We start from the raw sequence: 26,634 nt of genomic DNA, 5'->3' as shown, positions 1-26,634 counted from the left end.
ATATGCTTTTCAGATTAATAGTTGGCATAGATTAGACTTTTGAGGAAAAATAAGTGGGGAAAACTGAAAGTATGACTCTAGCTTTAAATTGATTAATCTCGAAATACTATATATAGTCTAAAAAGAATATATAACTGATTATATAATTGCATAAACATTTTTTTGCAAATGGGGTGTTGAAGGCTTTTGCTACGATTGTTGTAAACTTTCATGCATGTTTATAGTAGACTGTTTCATAGGCTTGACTGCGCAGAAATGAAGTGACCTTTGACCATAATCAGTCCTGTTTTAAATTTTCTATAATCCAGTATGATCAAGTTCACTGTAATTCTGCCCGATGTACTGTATGTATATAGAGAGGTGAGTGATTGCTGTTAAAATTATGGAGTCGTAGCAAACCACATGGTGTCCATATATGCATAGTCCCTGCGTTAAGCGTTTCAACTGATGCATTTAATGATACATCACCATAAGTTATATTATCTAGATACGATGCAAATTCTTATTATGCACGATTTTTTTCACTGTGGTTAAATTTGCATGTACTTATATTTCAGGCATGTCATGCATGAAATGAGTCTTGAGTCTTGCAGAGTTTTTGACTGTATGATTTTTTAATTAAGAATTAAAATTTCACTGTACAATTCTTGGGTCTCATGTGACGTCATCATCCCAGTTGTCAGTGGGGGTCAACTCGAAAACGCGACACACTTGTTTTGCGCTTAGTAGCATATATGTAAAATTTCGTATCATTTGCTCACTCCTGTGCAGCATAAGCGTCCAGACAATCGAGGTTGACCCCCACTCAAATCATTATGAAAACGCTTAGTTAAACCATTTTAAACCCACCAATACATAACGGAAATTCAATCTATCAGGATTACCCATGCAAATTAGGGCACTAGCTGTTTCGTTAGTGCAGTCAACAATTATACATGCATGTTATAATAAAATTTGGTATAATTGTTTTATAATATAACCCCATTTTAAAATTGTGTTTTATGAAATCTTTCAGTTAAATTAAGTCGGTTTACTCTAAGTCGGTGAATCTTCAAAACGAAGATTTATTACAACTTTTATGCAATTCCCTGAAAGATTAGTGATGGAAATTAACCACACTGCATCATATTTGTCACAGTTTTTGAAAAACTACTTGGTTTACGAAACCAAATTTTCAACTGCATGTCAACGAGAAATTTCACTGCGTAAACCTGGCCTAAATCTTCCTAAACACCCGATTAGGTGAACCATAATTAAGATCTGGGATCCGCCCGAAAAAAGTATATGAATCCCACCTCTAAGATTTGCCGGTAATAAGTGCATGGGACAAAAAAATGACGACGATTAATTAGGGTTAAAGTTTAAATCTGCATTGAAACGACAATATCACTATCAGCTTCTGAAATTACATCAAAGTAGAATAAAATATCCAAATTATGAGTAAAAATGTCCAACTGAATTTTCCTAGAGAATAATTGATAACATATTTGACATTAAATACTGAATTACATGCAGGTATTCAGTTGCAAGCCGCATGGTGGTTAAATTTTGGAATATCTATCTGCGTTGTGTATCCACGTTTTCTAAGTCGAACGAATTTCTCTTATACTTAGCGTGGTCAAACTAGGATTGGAGTTCAGCTAGTTGACGAAGGCTTGCGTGCTCGCCAACTTTGCAAGAGATGCGGACAGCATATAGGTAAAGGGGCTTAGAGGTAATGCTTAGCACATTCAGCGGCGGGTTGAAACACATAGCATGACGAGACTTGTCAAACTAGTTTCTGCACGCGCGCTGATGTCCTTTTTTTACATCTTGATTCAAATCAATCTTTCAAGCCTCATGCTGATCAATGCAATAAATGTCATGCAATTAAAACGACTATGGGTCACGGAGTTGAGAACTCGCATACCTCAGTGTCGCTATGAGTAGTTAAAGATGGTCATAAATCCTCGGTCCGTTCAAGCCAGCAAATGGTGTTTTTTTGGAATAAACTATAATCATGTTGATCACCGGCAGAGTGTTTAGTAAATAAATAAATGATCAATTACGCCAGATTCCTGCCCTGCAAACACATGCAAAAGAGCGTTTCTTAATTAACTAACTATGAAGGCATTTCTCCTGATTTTCTTATAGAATTAGCCTTTCTCATGCACGATGACGAATGTGCCGCCATGTTTGGGGTACGTTTTTTTAAAATTGTGAGCGCAAGACCTTGTCAGGGCGGCTGTCGTTAATTTTTGGGGTAACTTATTGTTCAAATGTTCTATTGACTCTTAAAAAATACTTTTTAGATTATTATTATTGTTTAAACGCATTTAAGAAAATTGCATGAGAGTACCCCCAAAATGGCGGATATTCGTCACCGTGGCTAACTGGCCCTTCTGCCGGCATGCACCAGGGCGGCAGACACTCTCTTTACTGCAGTAGTCAAAATTCGTTAAAAATGCCCTGGATCACAACACGTGCAAAGATGATATTTTTGTGGGTAAACAACCAACAAGGATGTAAACACGTGTGCAGACGATTCTAAGTTACGCTGGCCCGTGTATCGTCAGCCTGTTGTTGCTGCATGCACGCGTTGTTGTCTCAGCCCGCTATAGCTCTCAGATGTTATTCGTCATATCCGTGCATGCTAACTTACTAGTCTTATACTTAAACGTGAGAAAAAAACTAAAGTGTTTAAATGCACTCATATAGTCACTATAGTAACCGAGAAAGTTCTCTTTCAGAGAACTAATGATCTCGACGTAATAATCCTGAGAAAATGTGTTACCTTAGATGAATACTCTATTTAGTCTTAGGGTACTTAACGCATGATATAATAGTTATACATAGTTCAGTGTAAATCCTTGTGCAAACTAGAAGAGGTGTAAAAGACGGAGACGGAGTATCCATCTTAATTAATTGAACGCCTAACCGAGTATACTGAGGTACAGGTGTATTCAATCGACGTTTCTCTATACGGGGCCGCGGCGAGAGAGAGGGCCCCGGGCAATATTGTGGTATGACAGTCGTAGGGTACCAAAGAACCACCGGTATACGGTATACCTACACTGAAAGAGGACAAACTGACGAGCCACTAGCTAGCGTAAAAAAGCTCAAATTCAAAGGCACTAGATCGCCACAAACGGCACTCAGATTCAAGTATATTGGAACATTACCTTCATCCCGGCCTGACGTAATTATCATCTCCTTTCAACGCTCTAAGTACAGTAAATGATCCGGGACTATTTTCACCCCTCCTCCATAGTTTGAACTACTGAACGCTGGAAATACAGCCTACGAGTTTTGGTGGACGATTATAGCTAGTGTGCTATCTCTGCTTTGAGATTAGATCACAACACCATAGATGGTGTTCAAGGGTATACACTTCTAGAATAGCCGGTATATCCAGAGAATTTATAAACATTAGTGCCAGCACAAGGTGCACCAAATAAGCCCATAGAGCCGGCCATAGAGGTAATAAATAACACTAGAGGAGGCATTGGTATCGGAAACATCAGTTGAAAAAGGGAGCCGTTAATGGGCGACAAATTCAATTCCAAGATGCTATTGAAGCCAAGCGCCTATTGGCTACATCAATGCCTTGTTAGCAACCACGTTAGCAACAAGTAAAATATGTACTTAAAAATTTATCTCTTTTTTTAGGTCGCTTTGCCGGTTTTTGAGGAAAAACAGAACTGGTTTTACTACCTTAGATATTCTGAAATGATATTTTAAGGGAAAAAACATTTAGAAATGACATATTTTGATGAATGAGTGACATCCGGGACTTGGAATTGATCCCTTTAGCGCTCTCCCCAGTTTCTCCTCGATGACCCCTTTAGTGTTATCACAGGTGTTATTTATAATCTCTATGGTGCACCCAATGTACCCGATACACCCATTACACCACAGTTACACCCAAACACCATAAAATAGATGTAGATTTAAACATCTATAAATCAGCGAAGCAAAGTCAGCATGTCGGCTGTTGAGGGGTTAGAGAAATTTATAAACGATCATAAATCCCAATTATTAAGTTGTGGAGTCCCTGAAATCTACTGGAATACGTTGTACGAAAAACTGAAGCAAGAGGTAAATAGAGTTAATAGGCTTAGTTCACATTACATTAGATGTTCATGTACTAGTGTACTATAACAGTTTCCATCCATTGATATAACTGCTTCTGTACAATGGTAGTTGACAAACAAGCTTGGTTTAGCGTCTCCTCTTAATATTTTTTAAAAGGTGAATACGAAGAATAATATTATAGGCCATTATAGAGTGCTACTGCAGTCTGCAACGAAATTTTCGACCCCTTTTTTATTGGCTCAATTTAAAGTGCTCACTCTCCTGATTTCATTTCTGAAAATAGAATCAAAATTAGCTTTCTCAAAAGATTTTTATAGCTCTCATAGGCGTGATAAACAGACCTGTGTGTTTGATATATTAAAGATCTTAGCTAAAGAACTTCAATTTTTTGGGTAGGTTTTGCAATATGTACCAACCAGATTTAATTGAAGTTGTACTTAAGACATAAATTCACTAAATCTTTTAAAAAGCTTTGAGAATTCACTCAAGTTTCACAATATGAAACACAACGAGATGCAATTTGCAAGCTTCAAGCAAAGGAGGCAAGTTTGATTTCTTTCATCCCAGGAATTCCAATATATATATATATATATATATATATATATATATATATATATATATATATATATATATATATATATATATATATATATAGTGCCAAGAACAGTATGCTGCAACAGTATATATAGTGCCAAGAACAGTATGCTGCAACAGTGGCAATTTATGTTTCATACAATTTTTTTATCAAATGGTAGTAAAATTTAATCACATAACACTAGAGGTTCTCCTTGAAGTTTGCCTTTGAAGTAGGTACAAGGGTGCAAGGTATAAGATCTTGTGACAACCAAAGTAGACTAATATTAAAATGTGCATGTATACTGTATGACCTTTGTAAACTTAAAATTAAGATCAAATTAAATTCAAGAGTATTGCAAACCAAAAATATTGAAAAATTCATAGTACATCCAACTTGTGAGGAAGTAGTTTAGAATTTAAAAAACCCACATTTGTTCATCTTTTACAAAAATAATGCCTGCCCCACCGCCCCTAGCTTTTGTACAAACGGCCCAAAAAAAAAACTCTTGCACTAATAGTTTTTTGCTGGGCTGGAGGTAATAATTATTTTTCAAGTTTCATATGTTGAAATACATTCATGCAGACCAATTGAATCCTTACAAAAATGCCTGCCCCACCACCCTTAGCTTTTGTACAAACGGCCCAAAAAAACCTCTTGGACTAATAGTTTTTTTCTGGGCTAGAGGTAATAATTATTTTTTAAGTTTCATATGTTAAAATACATTCATGCAGACCGATCGAATCCTTAAATTAGCTTTGTAAACTAATTAATACCACATATTTGCTTAAGTTATGGTGAAATAGTATTCAGTTCATGTTTGTGATTACAGCATGCTTTAATATGCATGAATTAATTATAAACGTGACCTAAAGCTGTTCTGAACGTGATATCTAATTATAGGTGTTTGATGCTTACAGCTATTTTACGTTTGTGTATGATGACAAGAGATCGCTTTATCCAGTTGTATCTTGTGATGGAGGCCTGAAACGAGATGATCCTAATAGGTAGTTTGGCATATTTTTGTTTTTGAGAAGGTTTTTGAAGTGTTAGAATTATGTGTAAACCTCTTGTGCTATTTTCCCTGCCATTCCCCTCAGTTGCATAGCCAGCATGTTAATTGGGGGTGGGAGAGTATTTATATATTCCTGATACGCAGGATTAATTTCTTTTCAAATCAATTGTCTTTACAGTCTGTTAACATGAATATATCAAAATGTCCCCCCCCCCCAATTATCGATGCTGGCTACGCCACAGATTCCCCCACCCTCAAGCCAAGGTATACCTACTATTTTGGCCGAATATTTTGACCAGTGTGAGAACGATTTTCTGTGATTTCTTGTGCTTCGCCACTTGTGCGTACATTGTATGTTGAACACGTTTTCATCCATGAGAGCCTCATAAATCATGGCTATTCAGATAAGTTTCAATTTTGGGGGGATTTCTTAAAATTGTGTAGATGTCGTGTAGACGTATCATGTCTTCTTTATCTTATCTTACCTGCTTTCCCGTCGCGTTTTTTGCACGCAGGTATAGCTACACGCACGTAGCTAAAAGTTTAAAACCTTTTAAGTTGTTAGTTATATAATTAATTTTATTGCAGAAAAAAATCCTACTCTGTGCATTTATTCAATCGTAGAGTATCATTTAATCGTAAAGTAGCATTTAAACGATTTTAAACTTTTACGTGCCCTTAGCCTTAAGGCTGCTCTCCACTTACACGTTTTTTATACGCACGTACACGTGCGGAAAATTTTAAATGCTTTTAAATTTTTATTATTTAACATCTAGGTCAACTAATGCATACTAAAATATGCAGAAAACTAAGTTCCTACGATTTATTCACTTAGTCTTTTCAAAAGTAACAGGTATAAGGATTTAGACTTTTACGTGCGTGTACGTGCGTGGAAGTGGAAAACAGCCTTTAGGACTTTCCACTGTCGCGTTTTTTGCACGTACGTACACGCACGTAAAAGCTTAAAACCTTCTATATTGTTGAATAATTAATTTTATGCCAGAAAAAACACGTCGAATCATCAGCAGAATCCAACCCTACACACCTATTCAATAGTCGATTTCATAAGTGCATGTCATCTAAACGACATGCATGCATGGTATTAAACGTTAAGAAATGTAAGGAAATCCTCTTTTGTTTCTGAAGGGAAAAACCTAACTTCTAGCAATTGACTGTTGACAACTATGTGGTCGAACAAGTGAAGTCTGCAAAACTTTTGGGTTTAACCCTGAGCAGTGAGCATGTCGAATATGTTGTAAAAAATAATCGACGATGTTACGTTATGTTAAATGTGTTATACGGACCGTTTTCAAGCACAAACCGAATTATTTTATCCCTATACATCAGTTGAACGTTTTAACTTCTTGTTTTATTGTATATAGCTAGATACTTATGTATGTAAAACTTGGATGTATTCCAGCTTATCTTATATATGTAAAACTTGGGTGTATTTAACCGTTTTGGTTGCAAATTTCAATTTTAATATATCGAATTCATTGCAAATCCATTCCATTTTAATTGATTTTAAACTTTTACGTGCGTTTATACGTATATACGTGTACAAAAAACGCGACAGCGGAAAGCAGCCCTTAAGGCATACTAAAATATGTGGAAAACTAAGTTCTTTCGATTTATTAACCTAGAGCTTTTTCAAATATGACATGTACGTACGTGTGAAAAACACGAAAGTGAAAAGCAAAAGTCTAAATCCTTATATATGTCATATTTGAAAAAGCTAGGCGAATAAATCGAAAGAACGCAATTTATCGCGTATTTTAGTATGCATTCGTTGACCCATTGGTTAAAAATAATAAAAATTTAGAAGCATTACGATTTAAAATTTAGAACGTTTTACGCGCGAGTCCTTAATTAAGCTATTTTTCCACTAGCGATATTTTTTGCGCGAAGCGACTTTTTTCTTTTGTATTTGGGAAATTTGTTCCAGATCAAAGCTCTGAAACAAAAGTAAAATGTCAATTCGCGGGAAAAATATCGCTAGTGGAAAACCGGCTTGATGAAGGTTCGTTGTGTCATTATTTTTTTTTGGATAATTTTTTTGCAGTCATGATCATTTCTAAAATGTTTATTGGGTTAAACGTTGCACACAGTAGATCCGAGATTGCATGTGCAACTTTTATAGTACAATATTGCTTTCTAAAGTAGCTATGTATTTTCGATGGTATTTCGATACACAAGGGACGGAAATAATCTGCACATCTTTGCACATTTGTCTACATGCATGTTCGAAAAAGAATCCATGTACATGGCATGCAATTAGGTCGTTTATAGGACAAAAGAAAGGTGCATACGGCCATTTTTTTATTACGATATATTCCATCTATTTTGAATTTGCTTTCCCATTATTAAATTGACATTTTGTTAATTGAGTTTTTTTTTTTTAATATGATCTAGTGTGTTCCTGATTGACCATGCATGGACTTATGAAGCGGAGTTTGCTCGTGCACAATTAAGGTCAATACCAGGATTAGCAAAAAGAATGGCTTCGTTAATGGATCTTTTAGAGGATAACGAGGAAACTGTGAACGGCGATAATGGTGACGAAAAGAAGCCATTTTCTGAAGAAGCACGAAAGATTTGTTTGAAAGATGGCTTTTATACAAACGAAGACGGTAAGGCTTGGCTTTCATATTGCAATACATCGGCGATGGCTTTTGTCGGTAGTCAATGATACGTAAAATGCTTTGTTTATCCAGATAAATTACCTTCTTTATTGGTAAGCGACAGTTGTTAGTAAAAAACGCCGATGTATCACGACATATGAAAACAGTTACTTTTTATGTAATTTTCGCACCAATGAAAAGAATCACATCTTGCAAATTGAGGTCGCTTTACTGATCCATATATGCTGTTAATTCGGCACATGAAAAGCACAAAGTTAGGAATAAGTTTTGCCAAATCTTACACTTTAGTTTCAAACGACTTGACGTTTGGCGTGTTTTATGTGGAGACCACATCGAAAATTTGTGTTCTCGGTACATTTAGAGGAATACACATTCTTTTGTATTTTTAATCAAGATTTTAAGAAATGCTTATCATGTTGGTCAACCTAAACATTGTTTGTAATTTTCGTACGAGATATGCATGAACGATACATCCGAATTATTTGTACTCAGTCGAATGCATGCAAAATCACGATTGACGTAGCGTAGGTGGCGTAGTTGGTATATGTAGAGCGAGGGGACTGGGAAGTATTGTGCTAGATATTTCTCGGTCGCCGATTTAAACCAGTTTCAAAGGATTCACCTCCCCAAACAGCATTTTTATGAATAATGAAAATGGAGAGCAATATCAGGTTTACAAATATTCGGTATGTAGCTACTCTAGCGGCTAAATCATGAAATTTCTCATCGCTCCCGATTTTGAATTTCACCGTACAGTGCCTGGAGAATAGATTGTTGTGAATTGCCGTTAGAGGCTAAAACACTCACGTTAGTTTTTCTCTTTATTAGGATCACATGCAGATAGCTCACCCTCTCACAATCACGAATTACACGATTCCTTTGACTAGATTCCTAGACTCATGCACCACCCTTCATATTTTTTTACATCTCATACACTTATTTGGCTAACTACATTATATCCCTAATTAATAATTTCCCCATAGTTCTCAGGACGATGGTAGTACAGTAATCTTGCGGACGCGCAAATTCTGGTTGGAAATATGCTATGATGTTTGTTCGAGAATCAAATTTCTTGCCTCTATATAGATCCCGCGCTTTGATCCAAAGCTTGATTTCCTGATAGTTTCCAGACGTGTTGCGTTCATTTTCCCGCTGCTTCGCGGAATTACGAGGCGAATAAAGCTCTGCGTGATGTTTATTTACTCGAAATTATTGGTCGAACACTGAAGCTAAGACTATATACTTTAGGCAAGAGTTTCGCGTTGTTCAAAGTGGTCATCGCGTTGTTTTTCGCGGTGCCGATTTCGAGTTCGGTTTTTCTTACATGAACTTGAGGCTGTGTGCACACTATCAGGGAAACCGAGGTCAGAGGTTCTACCATGGTTAAAAGCATTGGCATTTATAAATATTTTACTGCAATGTTTTTAAATTTCATATATTTTTAGGGGTTTTTTCTTCAATAGTGCCCTCCCATTAATGCTGCAGCAAGAATATAGGCCCTATTGCCTTATTGTATGAATTCATCATTTCAAGGAACCGTTATATTTATTCTGCATAAATCTTACAAGCGTTCATACTGTTGTTTTCATGCAGGCGCAGAACTTCCGAATGAATCGGTGGTAGAATTTATATTTCAAAAAATGTGGAAGTAAGTCAACACCAGTTTCAAATTCTTTAAACTTCCTGTAACATTCCACATTTGGTTCGGTGAAAATTTTTCCTAGATATTTGTGTGTTATTCTGCCTATAGATTCAATCAAACCTATCAGGTTAAAGTAATGGGCATGGTAAGCATGACATATTTGTTATTTCTTGGTTTGTATACAGCTCATTACTGAATAAATGACAGTTGTATGTGTGCCTTTGAGACTAGTTTTTTAACTATAGGCAGGGAGATAGTAATCACCACAAGGGTCAAACCTACTAAAACTAGTAAAATTGCAAAGTTCGGTTGCAAAAAATACAAAAAAGTGTGGCAAATTTTGTATCGTTTTCCATTTTGAGCGAATTTTTTTACCATTTTCGCCTAAACTGTGTGATCAACTTCCGCCCGTATAAACCGTTATAAGTATAATTTCCGTCATGAACTGTTTTTATTCACACACTCTATAGGCCTATTCGAGAAAGAAGCCTGTCGCGAGGTACACGAAAGCGATGCTATTTAGGCCTGTTTTAGACGTCGAACTTTCCATGTGCCGAACCTAAACCATGTTTAGTTTCACTTTTTCGCTGGACCTGTAACAAGAAATAAAAACAACAAAGTATCTTTAATTAAAATTTCGAAATAAACAAAGATGTTAGAATTTTGGCAGTGGAAAACCTGACTATCCTCCTTTTTGTGTCACTCGCGACCAGGGCCGAAACTAGAACGGGGGGTTATTCATATATATTCAGTTTTTCCCGGCGGTTTCTTTTCTAAGCTATTGCACATGAATAAACATCCGCCCAATTATCGTTCTAGTTCCGGTCCTGCTCGCAACTGACGTCTTTCTCTTATTTGAATAGGCTTATGGCTTGCTTACGTTTTTATGCGAAGAATGTGTTTATTTATTTCAGGGACAGGACGATGAAAATGTTGAAAGTCCTCAGGCGTCTTCTTTGAAAGAACAAGTGTGTTTTTGGTATATCATGGACGAATTTGGTTCAAAAATTCGCCATTCGGACCTACCCACTGTGTCGGTCAGATGTTTTTACTACGTCGACCGTGAAATCTCATACATTGTGTTTTGTTTCCTATACAAGATCTAGACTACGGAGGTAACATTTTCATCATATTAAAGATCTAAAAAAGATCTATGATCATGGTTAAATCTGACTAGCTGATCTATACACAAGATTGTATAGCAAAGTATACTTTTATTGGCGATCGATCGATGTAAGGCGATCCCTAAGTGCGCGTAAATGCAAAAATATTGTGTCCGTAACAGTATTAAAAGTTCATGTGTATTACGGGCGAACGAGAGCGTTTCAACTTTTAGGAAACTGTCAATATACAACCCCTCTGACACCAGGAAATAAATTGAAGAGAGGGCACTAAAATATCTTAATTTTAAAGCTTGAACCGAACAGTCACCATATATGCCAAACGTACCCTTTTGTATGTGGGTAAAACTGTAGTTCGAAACTGTAGCTATATTTTTCCGGTTGTATACAACCTCAATTCCTGTCTTCTCGACTCTATATTAAACTTGTACCTGCGTCATACTCAACTTTATCATGGGGTATGAAAACTGCTTAAGATAGAAACGAAGACTTCTGGAAGTATGAAGAGTTAATACTGATTACCTAAGGGGATGCAAGAGAGGAGGTCGCCCATGCAAAAAAAAACAACTTCCAATCTTGTCCAAATCTCCAGGAGGGGTAACTTCTATTTTTTAGACTTTTAGAAGCCTTAGAATTCTGAACTTTCCGATGGGGATGTAGCCCGACACCCATTAAACCTGCCCTTCACCCCAAAGTCAGGGCCCTGGCTACGTCCCTGGACTCCGCTGACAAAGACGATACGTCGAGAAGTATTCTTGTCTCTTGTTATACCACATTTACTGCGGAGTGCTTCCTTGTATTTTATATCAGATTATTTTATATCTGTTATATTTTAACATCCCCGCTACCCATTCCCTGTTTTAATGATAGCCTGTCAGGCTGTCACATACTGTACTGTGCGTAGGCCATGGTGAGGCATTTTAGCTGCCAATTCATGCAGAAATGCGTTGAGATGGACTTTCAATAAATTGCAAACAGAAGCTTGCATGTTTTTTGTAATAAAGTACAATTTTAGGAAATATTCGAGGTTCAACAACGGAATATTTTCTATTTTAATGCAAATAACATTGTGAAAATAATTGTATGTTGTTAATTTTCTAGCTGCCGTCACTCGCGACTTTGCTGCCGGCGTTAACGATCCTGGAATTAGGGCGACAGTGCTGTATCCATGGCAGCCAGAAAGCTTCGTGTTTGATGACACAGTTTGTAAGGATGGTATTGACGAGATTTTGTTTCCGAACGAGGTAAAAGCAAGCACCGCATTTCACTGCTGAAAGTTCATTCGCTGAATCAATTATAACGCTGGCGAATAAGTAGCTCAGTTGGAAGGGCATTGGACTAGCAAACCGATTTAAAGGTCGCGGGTTTGATTTCTACCGTGGTCGAGCTAATTTTTTAACTTGCCCGGTCGGTAACTCTGAGTAGTGAGTAGCACCATCACAACAGAGAATTTAATACACCTGAGTCATAGCTATATCACTTTAGGACCCATAGTTATGAGGGACTAGATTAACTTGGAAAATTTCACCTATTCGAACTGTCTTGACCTAGTAACTCAGTTGGAAGAGCATTGAACTAGCAAACCCAAAGATCATCTCTTCGATTCCCACCTTACATAGTCAAAATAATTTTTCAGCTCGCCCGGTTGGTAACTTGAGAGTAGCACCATGCATCACAATATTATAACAATAGAGTTGATGCTCGCGGTGCCCAAGAACATCAACTGTCTGTATTACTATTATATTAACTTTAAATGTATAACAAAAACACTTCAGGCATTCTTCTGATTGGCATAGATAAGCGGGCTAATATATTTAAGCCCGGCAAATTTATCATTTTAGCCCGCAAAATACACCCCTATGCCTGCCAAAGTTAATATGATAGTTCATATAATACACAACAATAGTAACTCCGAATAAAGTAAGCATTTTGATTCAACGTTTCGTCTTAACGTTATGACTAAATAAAGTCGAAACGTTGAATCAATATTGTTGTGTATTTTATGAAAATACTCAGTGGTTCCCGCAATTATTAGTTCATATACACCTTAGTCATTTGCACTATCTCTGGTGAAAAGATATTATAATCGATATTATTGAAAATATATTATTGCGAACATTCAGCTAGCAGTTAATACGCATGCACTTGTTTGTGTATGTAGTCACGGTGCCGAGAAAAATATACCGAAGAATCAGAAGGCGTGCTCTATTTGCCAAAGAAAAAAACTTACAATGTCTTCACTGACGTTGATGTCGTCTCCGAGAGCCTTAAAGCCCCCAAGTATCGTCTTGTTGATAATCCACACGGGGCGGATATTATATGGCAGAAAGATCACTTTAAAGATTATGCGTGAGTGAATGTGTTGATACAGCAACATCCTAGCATTATCGACGTTACGTCGCTTGATTTTCATTTCACTATATTTGGGATAAATTACACTGTTCTTTAACTTTTAGCTCGCTGCAGGAAGCCAAAACACAATATATCAACCAGTTTCCATTTGAAAACGTACTGACTTGTAAAGATCTGTTGGCCCGCGTGGTCAACAGAGTGGGCGTACTCTATCCCACGAGGCGTGATTGTCCAGATACCACTCGACCTCCATGGTTTCAAGAGTCGTATAACCTGAATTTTGAGCTGCCAGATTTTATACACAATTTTCGTAAACGCGAACAAAGGTGAGGAAGTTTATTTAACACGTTCCTTTTAAATATGAATGCGCTGAAGTTTGTTAGCACTTGATTGTTATATGCCTTTATCTTTTAACGAGATCATGACTGGTTTGACAATGTCAATGACTTTGAGTAGAGGTCGAAATATCAGCGTAAAATTCTTCTGTAATTTTTGTCAACAGCTCACATCTTGAGTTTACAATGTTATTCTTCGGAGTTTGTTGTTTGGTGTATATACCATGGCTGCTTGCTGACTTTTAAATTTTATCTTTAAATTCTACTAGCTTTTGAACGAACATTAAACAATTATTGAATGAGGTTGAGCAGGATATGAGGAATTATTAAGGCCGAGGTTTGTGTTATCTGCCGAAGCCGAAGGCTGAGGCGGATAACACAAACCGAGGCCTTGATAATTCCTCATATCCTGCGAGAACCGAATTCAATAATTGTTTTATTATTTATTTGCAAAAATTTTGGGCTTAGACTAAACGCTTGCGTTGTAGACATTTTTAGACATTCGTATTTTCCCGCTTTTAGGTTTTGGCACAAGCCGCATAAATTAGCGTGACGTCATACCGTGCAATAATTTTTTTCATATCTGACGAAGTGACGTCAAACGTGCAATAATTTTTTTCATATCCGACGAAGTGACGTCACTGTCCAAATTTGGGCAGCTGCCGAGCGGATATGACGATTTCGCCAACAGCTGCTGGCCAATCAAAACTCTTGACTCATTTTCAATAAATAATAATAACAATTATTGGATGAGGTTGAGTGTGATATCGAGAATCATCAAGCCGAAGTTTGCGTTATTTGCCGAAGCGAAGCTAAGGCGGATAACGCAAACTGGGGTTTGATAATTCTCGATATCATGCGAAAACCGAATTCAATAATTGTTTTATTATGTATTTCCTTTTTAAAGAGGAAGTTTGACAACAAACTAGCGGTAAAAACTACGTCACCTACGGATAATTTTCAATGTCGTGTAGGTGGCAAGACATTGAGAATTATCTGTAGGTTTTTAGCCAATCACAATCGAGATTGCATTAGTAATGCATAATAATTTCTCTTAATGTCATGGTTGTCGTTATAATTTCCATGTATAATCTAGGTTCCGCGCCGAATTCAAGAGTGATGATATTGATAGCATTATATATATAATTTTAATTTAGAAAAGCCGACAATGTCTGGATTATAAAGCCCTGGAATCTAGGACGTAGTTTAGATACCCACGTCACCGACAATTTAGATCAAATTATCCGATTACGAGAAACTGGACCTAAGGTGTGTGCCAAACTGGTTCAGTAAATGATAAACTATCTCAAATTTTATCTGTTCAGAAACATTTATTTAACATAAACTTAAAGTTGAGTAAGGCGATTATGAATAAGCACTGGGTTTATTTTTCTGCATGGTCAAGCAAGCGAACTCAAATTAAGACTAGATTGTGTGCAGCCAGTGGACACATGTACTTTAAAAAAATGAACTGGTATCAATTGCACCACTTGTTCTACCCAAATTGATTCTCTTTAATATTTTCGTGGCACAATGCATATTACGTCTGGTAATTTAAGATGTCGGACGCATAGCTCTATTATAGAAAAAAACATTATAGCATGACTGATTTTTCTCGGATTTTTTAATATTTTGTTTATCCCATAGATTGCTTTCAAGTATATCCACAATCCTGTCTTATTTGAAAGGGAAGACGTCGGTAAAGTGAAATTTCACTTCCGCTATATGGCAGCTGTCACTAGTGTTGATCCTTTGATAATAGATGTTGACGAAGTATTCTGGATTGGCTGTGCTAACAAGTAATTCCCTTTAAATACCTATAGACAAGACTAATACCTAGACTGCACCAATGGCTTTAATTTCTTTTAAGATGAAGAAAGTCATTCGATTTTCAATTGTGTAACTTTCTTGCAGACCTTTTTCATTGGATGATTTTGATGTTTATGAAAAGCATTTTACCACGATGAATTATCGTCAAGAAGTTACACTAAAACAGGTGAGATCCGTAGCCACGTTTGATCTCCAAGAGTGGTATTATTTCCTCGTTAAAGACATGTTCATGTTTGAAACAATAAATAAAATATAGTTTGTTATGGCGTGCAATTTTACTAGAATTACGGATTAACTTATGGTGAACTAATTTCCGTTTTGATAGGTCCATCATCACGAGTTCCCGGAAATGTTTGATCATCAATATCCGGGTTACAAGTGGCAGGATGTTGAGGTAAATGTTTGTGTTTTGATTTAGGCATTTCCCCTCTGATCATGAAAGGGAAAACATAAATTATACATCCTTACACTGTTTTCTTATTTGAAGAACGAGGTTCACAAGATTATAAAAGAACTTTTTGAAGCAGCAACGTCAGAACTGCCACCTAAAGGAATTGGTCATTGTAAAATGGTATTTTTTTACATTCGATATTTATGCTATGCTTTACATAGAAATCTACTAACTGTATCGGTGGGTTCTAATAAAACTGGAACGATAACTCTATTTATGAAGTCTCTAAAATCCTATGAATGGATGAAGCTGATTTCAAAACTAATCGTTGATTAAGGCTGGAACCGCGCAAAAGAAAAACACCTTTAAAAAGACTAGGGAGAGCTTCAAGGAGTGAAAACAGCGAAAGTTTCGTTCGATAGCGTCAATTTTCTAAGCTTTACGACTGTTTAGGGGGGGGGGACGTTCAAGGTAAGAGTCGCAAATCGTAAATGTTGCTCAAGTTTAAACTCGCTGAAAAATAATAATGCCTAAAACTCATTTCCTCCGTGAAAAGTGTTTTTATTTACAAAAGACTAGGTAAGGTTGAAAATTTCTAGACTTTATTCTATTTCAATGGCTACGTAAAAGTATAAGAACATATCCAACGAAAATAGAGTGTATTTTGGACCCTTTACATGCATACAATGATGACGATGTTTACGATGAGCGAATTTCCTTTTTTTTTAGTCTCGCGCTTACTATGCTTTGGATTTCATGCTAAAATGGAAGGATAAAGGTAGGTCCACGTATGTTTCGTATTTAAGGAATAGAAATAGAATAACTGTATATAAACTGTATAGGAGCAGAATAACTGCATGTATATAAACACAGGAAAAAATGTTTTCTATTTATATATATGTATACAGTTATAGATTATAGTTATAGATTATATATTTATATATACAGTTATGGAAACACGTTTCTCGACCGATATATATATATATATATAAATATATATATATATATATATATATATATATATATATATAATATATTTTATATATATATATATATATATATATATATATATATAAAATATATGTTATTTACCAGATTGGAGGTCCGTCCTCGGTCTCAAAACGTCCCTCGGCCTTCGGCCTCGGGCTGTTTTTAAGACCTCGGGAAATATTTCCCTATACGAACAGAATAAACTGGTAAATAATAGATTTATTTTATTCTTGCCGTCCGAATTCATTTCTGCATGAGCGTTGGCTCTGTGCTTTTAAATCTCGCGCGGTCCGTACGGCCTCATACGGACCGCTCGCGTAGCCAATCAGATTGCAGGAAACGCTAAAATATGAATTCGGACCACAAGAAAAAAAAAAAAAGGCGAGACACGAAGTAACATAACGCTATGTAGACCATGCAATCCGGAGATAAGAATTTATTATTTGTGCAATTAAAGGTTCAGAAAGGATGCAGCCTGTACTACTTGAGGTGAACTTCAATCCAGATTGCAACCGGCTGGTAAAATACCATCCAGATTCTTTTCATCATCTTTTTTCAATTTTATTTCTCGGAGAAGGAACACCTTGGGGCTGCGTGCGACTGTAGGCTGAGGTGAAAAAATACCATGGGGGTGAATGCAGATATTGGACAGGGGGAGAGAAGGCAGGAGCTAGAAGGCGGAATTAATGACTGAAGAACCTCTCTTTTGAAGTCGTGCATAAAAATATATGTCCAATTCCTACGAAAATAATTATAGATATTATCAAAAATATATATTTGTGCACTCTGGGGATGGAGACGCTCTGAATATTATTTCAAATAAAGCAAAGACCTCATAACGATGGTTCAAAAGACGTTCTGCAGAAGACAAAATGGCGCATTATAACCTGGGGTGTATAATGCTTGATTTTCGTTAAATATGGATTACAAACACATTTTCAATCGTTGCGGGTGGATGACGCATGCAACATGATATTTTATGTGTAGATCTCTCGAATGAAAGCATTCCTACTTCATTTTCTATATATATCAAACAGTTATAACGCCCTATCGTGGCCATATGTTTTGAAAACTAATTTAATTGATTTTGAAACTGGGCATTACACCAAATCATTCTTAGTATATATTTATTTATTAAATTCTGAAGAAATAAAGAAATACATTCTGAATATATTTCATATTTGACTTAGTCGACCAGGGGCTGCTTACATAAACAACCCCACAGGGAGGCTGGCCCCACCAGGGCTATGATTTTTATCTCGTGTATACACGAGACATATCAGCCCTAAAATCATGCATATGATTATGATAATTAAAATAGCAATTTGTAGCAGACAATAATATGTGGTCACGTCTCAACTCAGATACATATCGAGCGATGATATATTTTGACGATAAAGCAGAATCGTCAGTCGATGATCGACTTCATTCAACCGCGGACGCTATCAATGTGCGTTTTGAACAAAGAATCCTTTTTATGGCAATTCTGAAATTAAAAGCTAGTGATTTAACTTGCACGGTCTTTTATTAACTGTGTGGTTATTTCATTTATTCATGCATATTTTACAACAATATCTGCACAATGACATGAATAATGAACAATTAATAAGACTTTCAATATGAATTATGGCCAATATTTCAAGTAATTCTTTATATAGTTGTTTACCTTGCTTGTGCTAATATAAAGGTACGCAAAATTTAGTTTCACTTGGAATTTCTAAAACAAATAATGTGCTTCTATTCACCGTTTAAACCAGAAATCAATATCCTCAAGTCCAAAATGTATAGGTTTTACTACGGTTTTACAGCTAATGCTTCTTGAAAATGATGATGTCGATGTTATATTGCCACAGTAGCTCAATAAGAATCCACTATGGTTCGATAGTTAGGATCTACTCTGGTTTAATCCAGGTTATACTGAACAACAAGCATTTTTAGAGCGATTCAAAAAAAAAATCACTATCTGGTGGATAGCGCTATCCAGCTTTCGTACTACCGGCCCATGTTATATTCGCAAGGTGTCACCATCTAAATCTTTCTAATGACAAAAGCTTCATAATTAAATCGCCCCTTGCTGCGAGTTTGCATGCATGGCCGTATGTGCTTCAACAACTGGGCGAGGAATAACCAGTTCACTGGGAATAACAGATCACTCGATAGTAAAAAATTTAAGTACAGTACAGTCTGCAATCTAAGCAAACGTCTTGGCATCCGTGTAGTGAGTATAATTTTGAGAGTTGCACGCAATAGAAAATATTCAACAGTTCAGACTAAATATTTATGCATGGAAGTTGATCAATGTCGTTCCTGTCAATCAACTATTCCAGCAAATCGGGATTGTTAGTTTAGGCGTTATCGTACAACATGGATTTAACTTTGAATGATCCGTGTTATCCACAGACGATCCCCTTTCAAGAGAGGCAACGAAAAATGTGAAAAGCATTGAAAATAATAAGCGTGAAATCGTTCATTTATTCTTATCGAAATTAGCATTTTTTATCAAAAAAAGCTGCAGAAACAAATTGTGCGATTATATTCATGAAGTAAGATATAATTTAACATCAAAATTTCAATAGCGGCTTTTAAATTACGTTGCAAAGGAAATATACCTTAATATTTTCACAAAACATATCGGAGCATATTTTGTAAAGAGTAAAATTACTTACAATTATCTAAATAACATGGTCGTCGACATAAATTAGCGCTTTGCATTTTCCCTCCCGGAAAATGACTCGACAATATATATAGACATTTCATTGACAATTACTTGATTGTACCAACTGAGTGAGCCGGCTCGCAAACAAAAATTTGCTTGCATGCGAACGATATAGAAGAACCGAGCAAATCTTATTCATATCCATTAGCGTTTGCTAAAGAGTTTAGGCAGGTGGCTGATCACCATACGCAGTTAAACTGAACAGTTTATCAGCGCTATAATTGATATATGAATAAACATGCAAGACAGTTATGCAAGAATGGAACGAAGCAATATAAAAATTGTGCAAAAGATTAAGAAAGAGAAACCATTAGGTAAGCAGAACATAACATCCTTTCATGTTGACAAATGACAAAATATCTTTTATCGAGAATCATCATCCAAAGAAGTTAAGGTTGGCTCTACTCTGCTCTGAGTTAGCTACTTAAATCTTTATATTAGCTAGAATACATCGAGCACGCAACAAGAAATAAGTTCAACCAGGGCACAGCAAATACTGAAGATGCAGCACGAAAAGGTTATCCTTGCAATCATCGCAATCGTTGCATCTCTTGGGAACACTTTAACAGTCCTGCTCTTCATCAAGAATCCAACGTGGTTGAGAAAGACCTATAACTGTTTAATTTTCGCTCTTGCGATTCAAGATATTCTCCAAGCCGTCTGTATCATGATTTTACCTGGATACATTTTGCACGAAAACGTCTATACGTTACCTTCGGACGCAACATCGCGATGGGTGTTTTGCAAGATATTCTGGTCCGAATACTTTATTTTCACGTTAGGGATAACCTCTGTGTACACCTGCCTCATGTTGACTTTTGATCGGTTTCTGGCGGTTGTTATGCCTTTGTCTTATAAAAAATATGAACAGTCGAAAATTGTCGTCTTCTTGACCGTGCTTTTTCCTTGGATCGCTGGAATGTGCTTAGAAGTTACAACGCCATTGAGGGCAACCGCGATTGATGTCAACGGCACCGCCAAATGCTCGTGGAAAACGCAAGAATACTCTTCAAAAAATGTTCTCGTCGCGACATTCACGTTTCTGGGCATGGTAATCGTTCCTGGGATACTCATGGTGATAGCCTACAGACGGATTATTGTCCACATGAGGAGATCCCAAAGACGAGTCGCCACAATTAGGAACAATAAGGAAAAGGCCAGACAAACTATCGCTTTAAAATCTCTAAGGAAAGTCACAAGGACAGCTTTTCTTGCCTCGAACGTAATAATCGTATGTTGGCTGCCAGATCAACTCTATTACGCATTGTCCCTAGTGAACTTGACGGAGCTCGGTACGACCACCCATTTCATCGTCAAGAGCATAGCATTTGTCAATTCCTGTCTTAATCCCTTCAGGGAAGGGCTGAGAGAGCTGTTTGGTTGCTTATGCTGTAAAGCACAGGGTGAGCTAAGAAAATCTGATTCTAATTACACGCAAATTTGCGGCATAGCTACTGCAATTCGACAGAATTTACCTAAGGTAAACCATTAATTACTCCGGCGGCAGCGACAGAGTTGAAATTCGCCCCGGTTTTGTTTTGTTGTTTTTTTATTTTTCGTCGTCGCAAGTCTGAAATGCGCAATGCATCTAAATGCATTTGCTTTGTATTAAAGACTGGAACGTGCGCCGGAGTTAACGCCAGAACAGGCGTCTTGTTATGTTTTAAAGCATAAATCCTGTACTCCTGGATTGGGAGTTAAAATGCATTCCAATCGTCCAAGAAATGCTGAAACTGTAGTTAACTGCGTTGAGTAGAAATAAATGAATTGTGAAATTAGGCTAGGTACAATAACTCGCAGTAAATTTAGGTCTATAAAAGAAAAAGAACGTGCAATGAACGTCTTTCACTTTATCGCCGTACTGTGTTACTGAACCTAACTATCGACGTGATCAAGCATATAAAGGCAGGGAATCTTAAAAGGAGGAGGCGAAGAGAGTTATTTAGGTGAAAGGAGATTGAAAATGGTACTATAGGGAAAAAGCCTGTCTATTGATTGATTCAAGGGGTCCTAAATTTCTATGCAATTGCATGGCGATGTGTATAGGGACACATATATGTCGCGCGATTTTCTTCATTGTTGAAAAATTATTTGTTGCATCCCACGAAACAGAGAAAATATATATCGTATTAAAATATATATAGTATTCTACGTGTTAACCATGATCATCACTCTCTTTCTGAACCTCTTACTTTTCTCTGTTTTACTCATATTTGCATTTGAATAGACACCTGAATTTACCTCTATAGTCCTAAACTCAAATACGCTAAAAATGGCAATTCTAGTGATTATCTTATGTTTATACTTCTTTCCTACTTATTTCGATTTTCAACTGTGCATGCTCTCTGTGTAGAAAATTTGAAGATTCCTTATTGGCAATGTCTTCCAAAGACATTATTACTACATAATCGATACGAATTACTGCGTGATTGGCACTCCGCCTGCCAAACGTCATCATTATATACACAGCAAAGTAAAAGGGTATAAATTGTACCAATAGTTTACAAAATTTTACGATTTTGTTATAAGAATTGATATGTCTATACTATAAGATTTGTAAAATTTCCTTTTATTCAAAAATTAATCACTACTGCACTGATCTGCATCAAAAAGAGTATTTTGATATTCCACTGATTGGACACCCCACCCACCCCCTTAGTATGGTATCGATTAGCACTAGTACCAGGGAGGTGCAATGCCTGATAAACGTTTGCTGGTTCTTTGTTGTCTTTCAGCGGTCGACATGTAGTTTGGAGATTCCTGTTCTTTGTCTGTCTGACGCACAGCCTCATTTCGCTCAATTTCTTCAATAGCACCATCTGGAGTCTCATAAACAGTCTCATCACTTTGAGTTCTTTGATCATGCCTTGCGGTTTTGTTTGTTTCAGTCGAACTTTTGGAATGCAATCTATGAAGTTATATGCGAATTTAGCAGTAATTTGTGCAATCGATTTTATTTTTGTTTTAGATATTTATACACCATCTAAGCCATCATAATATTTGACATCTGACATCATAACCAAAGCATGGTTATATTGTTTATTGATGCATATGATCATGAAACATGCTTGCAACTTTACATAGGACAAGCATTTGACCATTAAAAAAGCGTGGTTATCATGTCAAAATATTTGATTTCATTAACCAAAGGGCATGGTTATATTGTTTAATGTTTGTATATGGGCTCAAAACATGCTTGAAACTTTACATAGTATCTACTATTTCCCCAATAATCCTTAAATTGAGAGGCATTTGCGGCCATTTTTTAGAGGATTATATTTCAAAATTCCTCCGGACTCCCCATGCAGGCAGGCGCGCGGTTCCGAGCCCCAGCAATACGAAAAACGCTCCGCGGTCCCTTAAAACGAATTATAAACATCTGTGTTTACAAATATCACAATCACACCCACCGGGTTGGGATGAAACGCGGAATACGGAACGGAATGGCGGAAACGGATTCCGGAAGCGGATTCCGCAAATGGGGATAAAACGCGGATTCCGCAAATGGGGATAAAACGCGAAACTGCGCAAACAAAATTAAGGAACAGATAAAAACCCAAATGGGCAAGTTGTCGTCGACTACTCTCCTAAAGTGGTTGACAAAGTTGTATGTATGTAAGCCGTAAAACTTTACTTAAAGACACTAGCCCCGACAACAAAACGTTGATTTCCACGGGGGACGTCTACAAGATTAAAAATTACAAAAAGCTACCAAGAAATTAAAAACTATGTACAAGTTGGTGTGACCCCGGATATTATGGTTAGAAGATGTTACAATATATTTCTCAGATATTCATTTACGTTGGAGTTAGGTTTTTGAATGCATAAATCGACTCAGTCAGTTTGGTGTCGATAGGGAGCTCCACTATATTTAAAGCTCTTTTTTAAAAATTCCCTGTTGGGATTAGGAAGAGTCAAATCTGTATGACTATTTCTAAGTTCATAGTTAGTTTGCATATGATTGCGTCTAATCAAGGATTCTTTCAACATGGGACCTACGTAATTGTTCAAGACTTTGTACATTAGTATTGATTTACTAGTACGTCGTCTTGTCTCTACGTTGTGCCAATCAAGAGATCGAAGAACATCAGCAGATCTAATGTCATAACTCGCACCTGTTATGATTCGGGCTGCACGGTTTTGGAATTTTTGGAGTTTATCCCTTAAGTTTTGATCACAGACACCCCAAATAGGAGAACTGACAATAGTCAAAGTACGGCTGAATCAGAGCCCGGTAAATTGTTTGGAGGGAGCCAGCTGAGGCCAGTTCAACCTTCAGGGCAACTGCATTCAAAGTTATTTCCAAATATATTTTCATTAGTTAGCCATACGATTTTAATATGTGTACAAATTTAAACATATTCTGATATCTATAACCCCATTGTCTGCGATCCTCAATTGACGCCCCAATCTTAATTAACATTATATCTAAAGCAAACCTGTCCTAAAATGAGGAAATACAATGCCAATCAAGAAACTGAGTCCAAAACGACTAAGCCTTTGTTTCGTTTTTTGCTAAACTATACCAAGGACGTTGGGTGTTCAAATAACAGACTTTATAGACATGCGAGCCTGCCCGTTGACAAATAGAGCTAAAAATCTAAATAATGGTGACAATTCTGGTCGTCTTTGCGGACAAATTCTAGCAGAATAATTACTAGGTAGCGCTGTACTGAAAGAAAGCAATTCGCCCCAACCGTTTACATACCGCCTTTAACGCTATTGACCTTGAAATTTTAAAGATGAAAATAGAATTCTACGCAGTATTAAGGGCTGTTTATATGACAGCTAGGCTGACCCGCTTAGTGAAATAGGCGTCTAAGCGAGATCCCGCTGTCTAGTAGCAATAGTAGGGACCTTGAGCATGTAGGACGGGAACACGACGACGGCAGCTATCAATACAATGCTTCATTGAGAAGAAATGAATTATTAAATACCTGTGGGAGTTTTAGACGTGATCTACGTTCTGTTTACAACGGCAGAACGTCGTTTATTACGTCCTATGTAGAACGTCTGCATTTCATGACCCAGTGAGCGCTACCTCGAATTAGGCTCTATAGAATTTTCCCTAAACACAATGTTTTCAATGTCTTGTATCTCATTAAATTGGTACAGTTGATAATATAGAAGAACGCTTTACCATAACATTTATTTAAAGGAGTATTCCAACCACGTCGTCGTCGTGTTGCCGTCCTACATGCTTAAGGTCCCCAGTGTTGGTTTGAAACCAGGACATTGCTAGGTTTTAAATCTCGATGCGAAATATCCATGTCATGTAGAACTTTCAACGCATTTATAGATTTAAAATTGTACACATATTAAAATCGTATGGCTAAGTAATGAAAATATATTTGGAAATAACTCGGAATGCAGTTGACCTGAAGTTTGAACTTTGTCAACCACTTTAGGGGGGTCGTCGACGACAACTTGCCCATTTGGGGTTTTATCTGCTCCTTAATCTTTTCTGCGCAATTCCGCGTTTTATCCCAACTTGCGCAATTCCGCATTTTATCCCCATTTGCGGAATCCGCGTTTTATCCCCATTTTCGGAAACCGCTTCCGGAATCCGCATTTTATCCCCATTTGCGGAATCCACTTCCGGAATCCGCTTCCGCCATTCCGTATTCCGCGTTTTATCCAAACCCCACACCCACCTACCCACAAAAATGATATGGAGTTTCAGCCGTCAGATGTTCTATTTTAGACGGCAGGAATTCGAAAAAATTCTCATATACTTACGTCAAAATTATCACAAACCAGGCGATTGAAATGATATGGTCATGTACACCCACGGGTGGCATATTTATCGTCGCGAGCCTGAGGAGTTTCAGTTGCGAGACCCTTTCCAAACTCAGCGTGTCTGAGAAAAACCCACAATGCGAAGAGACAATGATCGACTGCAGCCCCAAGGTGAACAAGCTAGACTCATGAAAAGCACATGCAAAATGTCGTTTTGCCATTGTACTACATATGCATGTAACACCAGGCGCACACGACGCGATTAACGATTTTGATCGTACGATTTTGGAATTTAGTCGGCAGACTGCAAGCGGAATATATGAAAACAGTTTGATATGTTGTTTAAAATCGGTCGACTAAAATAATATACGACAAAAAATCGCGCCTTGCTTAATGGAATGTTTCTATATATACCAGCGTCGGCAGTAAACAATGACCGATTTTAATACAGAAAATGTGAAACCGAACTATATTTCGACTTTACGATTATCATGACATCATGAAAACCGGGATTATTTGGAGTAGTAATTTTGATCATATTAAAACAAACAAGGCTTTCTTCACATTATTTGTATTATGAGCCCTTATGGCATATCCATGGCCAAAGCAGTGGATTAAATTTCCTCTCATTTGTAGTGTTTAGAATATTTTCAACACAAATTTCGCTTTTTGCTGAAAAACAAGTTAGCACAAGCTTTAGTAGTACGTAGACTTCCGCATATCCTATGCAATAAACATTACACGAATCCCTTTCCAGTTTGACCTGCATGCATGCATGGCTCAAGCTGACCTTTAACAATACGTGTAGCTCTAACAATGAACCTCTTTAATATAACCGCGTTCTTGGACAATTCGAGTCTAGCTTTTATACCTGTATATTAACTGAAGGAAAATAAAATCCTAGACCCAGTCATCTATTCTCAGTATACTTTCCACTTCTTAGCGCTGCGATGACGCGGTTTGCAAACTAAGTATGAATACTAGAAAACTTTTACAATCTTGGTTTTAAAAAAAGCTTCGCGATTTTCGAGCTCACAGCAATATACATTAATTGTAAAAAATGTTTTCCTTTGCCATATTTTCTAGGAAAAAGGCCCAGAGGAATTTTGGATTAGGGGCAAAATTCTCGGGGCAGTGATACTTGATTAATGGTAATTTCTAAATCATTATTCTTTGTAACAAATTTCGAATAAGAGCTGTACAGTTATTTTAG

General features: G+C 36.9%; 2 protein-coding genes across 2 annotated transcripts; both read left to right on the top strand.

Annotated features, from left to right (window-relative positions):
* The first annotated feature begins 3,911 nt into the window (after nucleotides 1-3,911).
* On the top strand, nucleotides 3,912-17,977 carry LOC114535254 (tubulin--tyrosine ligase-like protein 12). The gene is given in 17 exon segments (XM_028556630.1): nucleotides 3,912-4,077; nucleotides 5,552-5,655; nucleotides 8,076-8,293; nucleotides 9,899-9,953; nucleotides 10,056-10,092; nucleotides 10,862-11,006; nucleotides 11,009-11,062; nucleotides 12,170-12,312; nucleotides 13,230-13,417; nucleotides 13,525-13,746; nucleotides 14,913-15,024; nucleotides 15,403-15,554; nucleotides 15,670-15,751; nucleotides 15,911-15,979; nucleotides 16,073-16,156; nucleotides 16,706-16,754; nucleotides 17,424-17,977. Coding segments are annotated over 17 exon segments (1,977 nt in total). The 5' UTR covers nucleotides 3,912-3,963; the 3' UTR covers nucleotides 17,573-17,977.
* Nucleotides 17,978-20,184: 2,207 nt separating this feature from the next.
* On the top strand, nucleotides 20,185-21,174 carry LOC114535220 (allatostatin-A receptor-like). The gene has a single exon (XM_028556600.1). It carries the CDS (start codon nucleotides 20,185-20,187, stop codon nucleotides 21,172-21,174), a length of 990 nt encoding a protein of 329 aa, XP_028412401.1.
* The last annotated feature ends 5,460 nt before the right edge of the window (nucleotides 21,175-26,634 follow it).

This window comes from Dendronephthya gigantea, unplaced genomic scaffold (genome assembly GCF_004324835.1).
Source record: "Dendronephthya gigantea isolate DGI-Jeju-01 unplaced genomic scaffold, DenGig_1.0 000113F, whole genome shotgun sequence".
Taxonomy (NCBI): Eukaryota; Metazoa; Cnidaria; class Anthozoa; order Malacalcyonacea; family Nephtheidae; genus Dendronephthya; species Dendronephthya gigantea.
The sequence above is the reverse complement of the archived record's forward strand: the minus strand, read 5'-3'. Positions and strand labels throughout refer to the sequence as shown.

Coding starts and splice junctions, on each gene's coding strand:
- LOC114535220 (XM_028556600.1), top strand. CDS start 20,185: ATGCAGCACGAAAAGGTTATCCTTGCAATCATCGCAATCGTTGCATCT.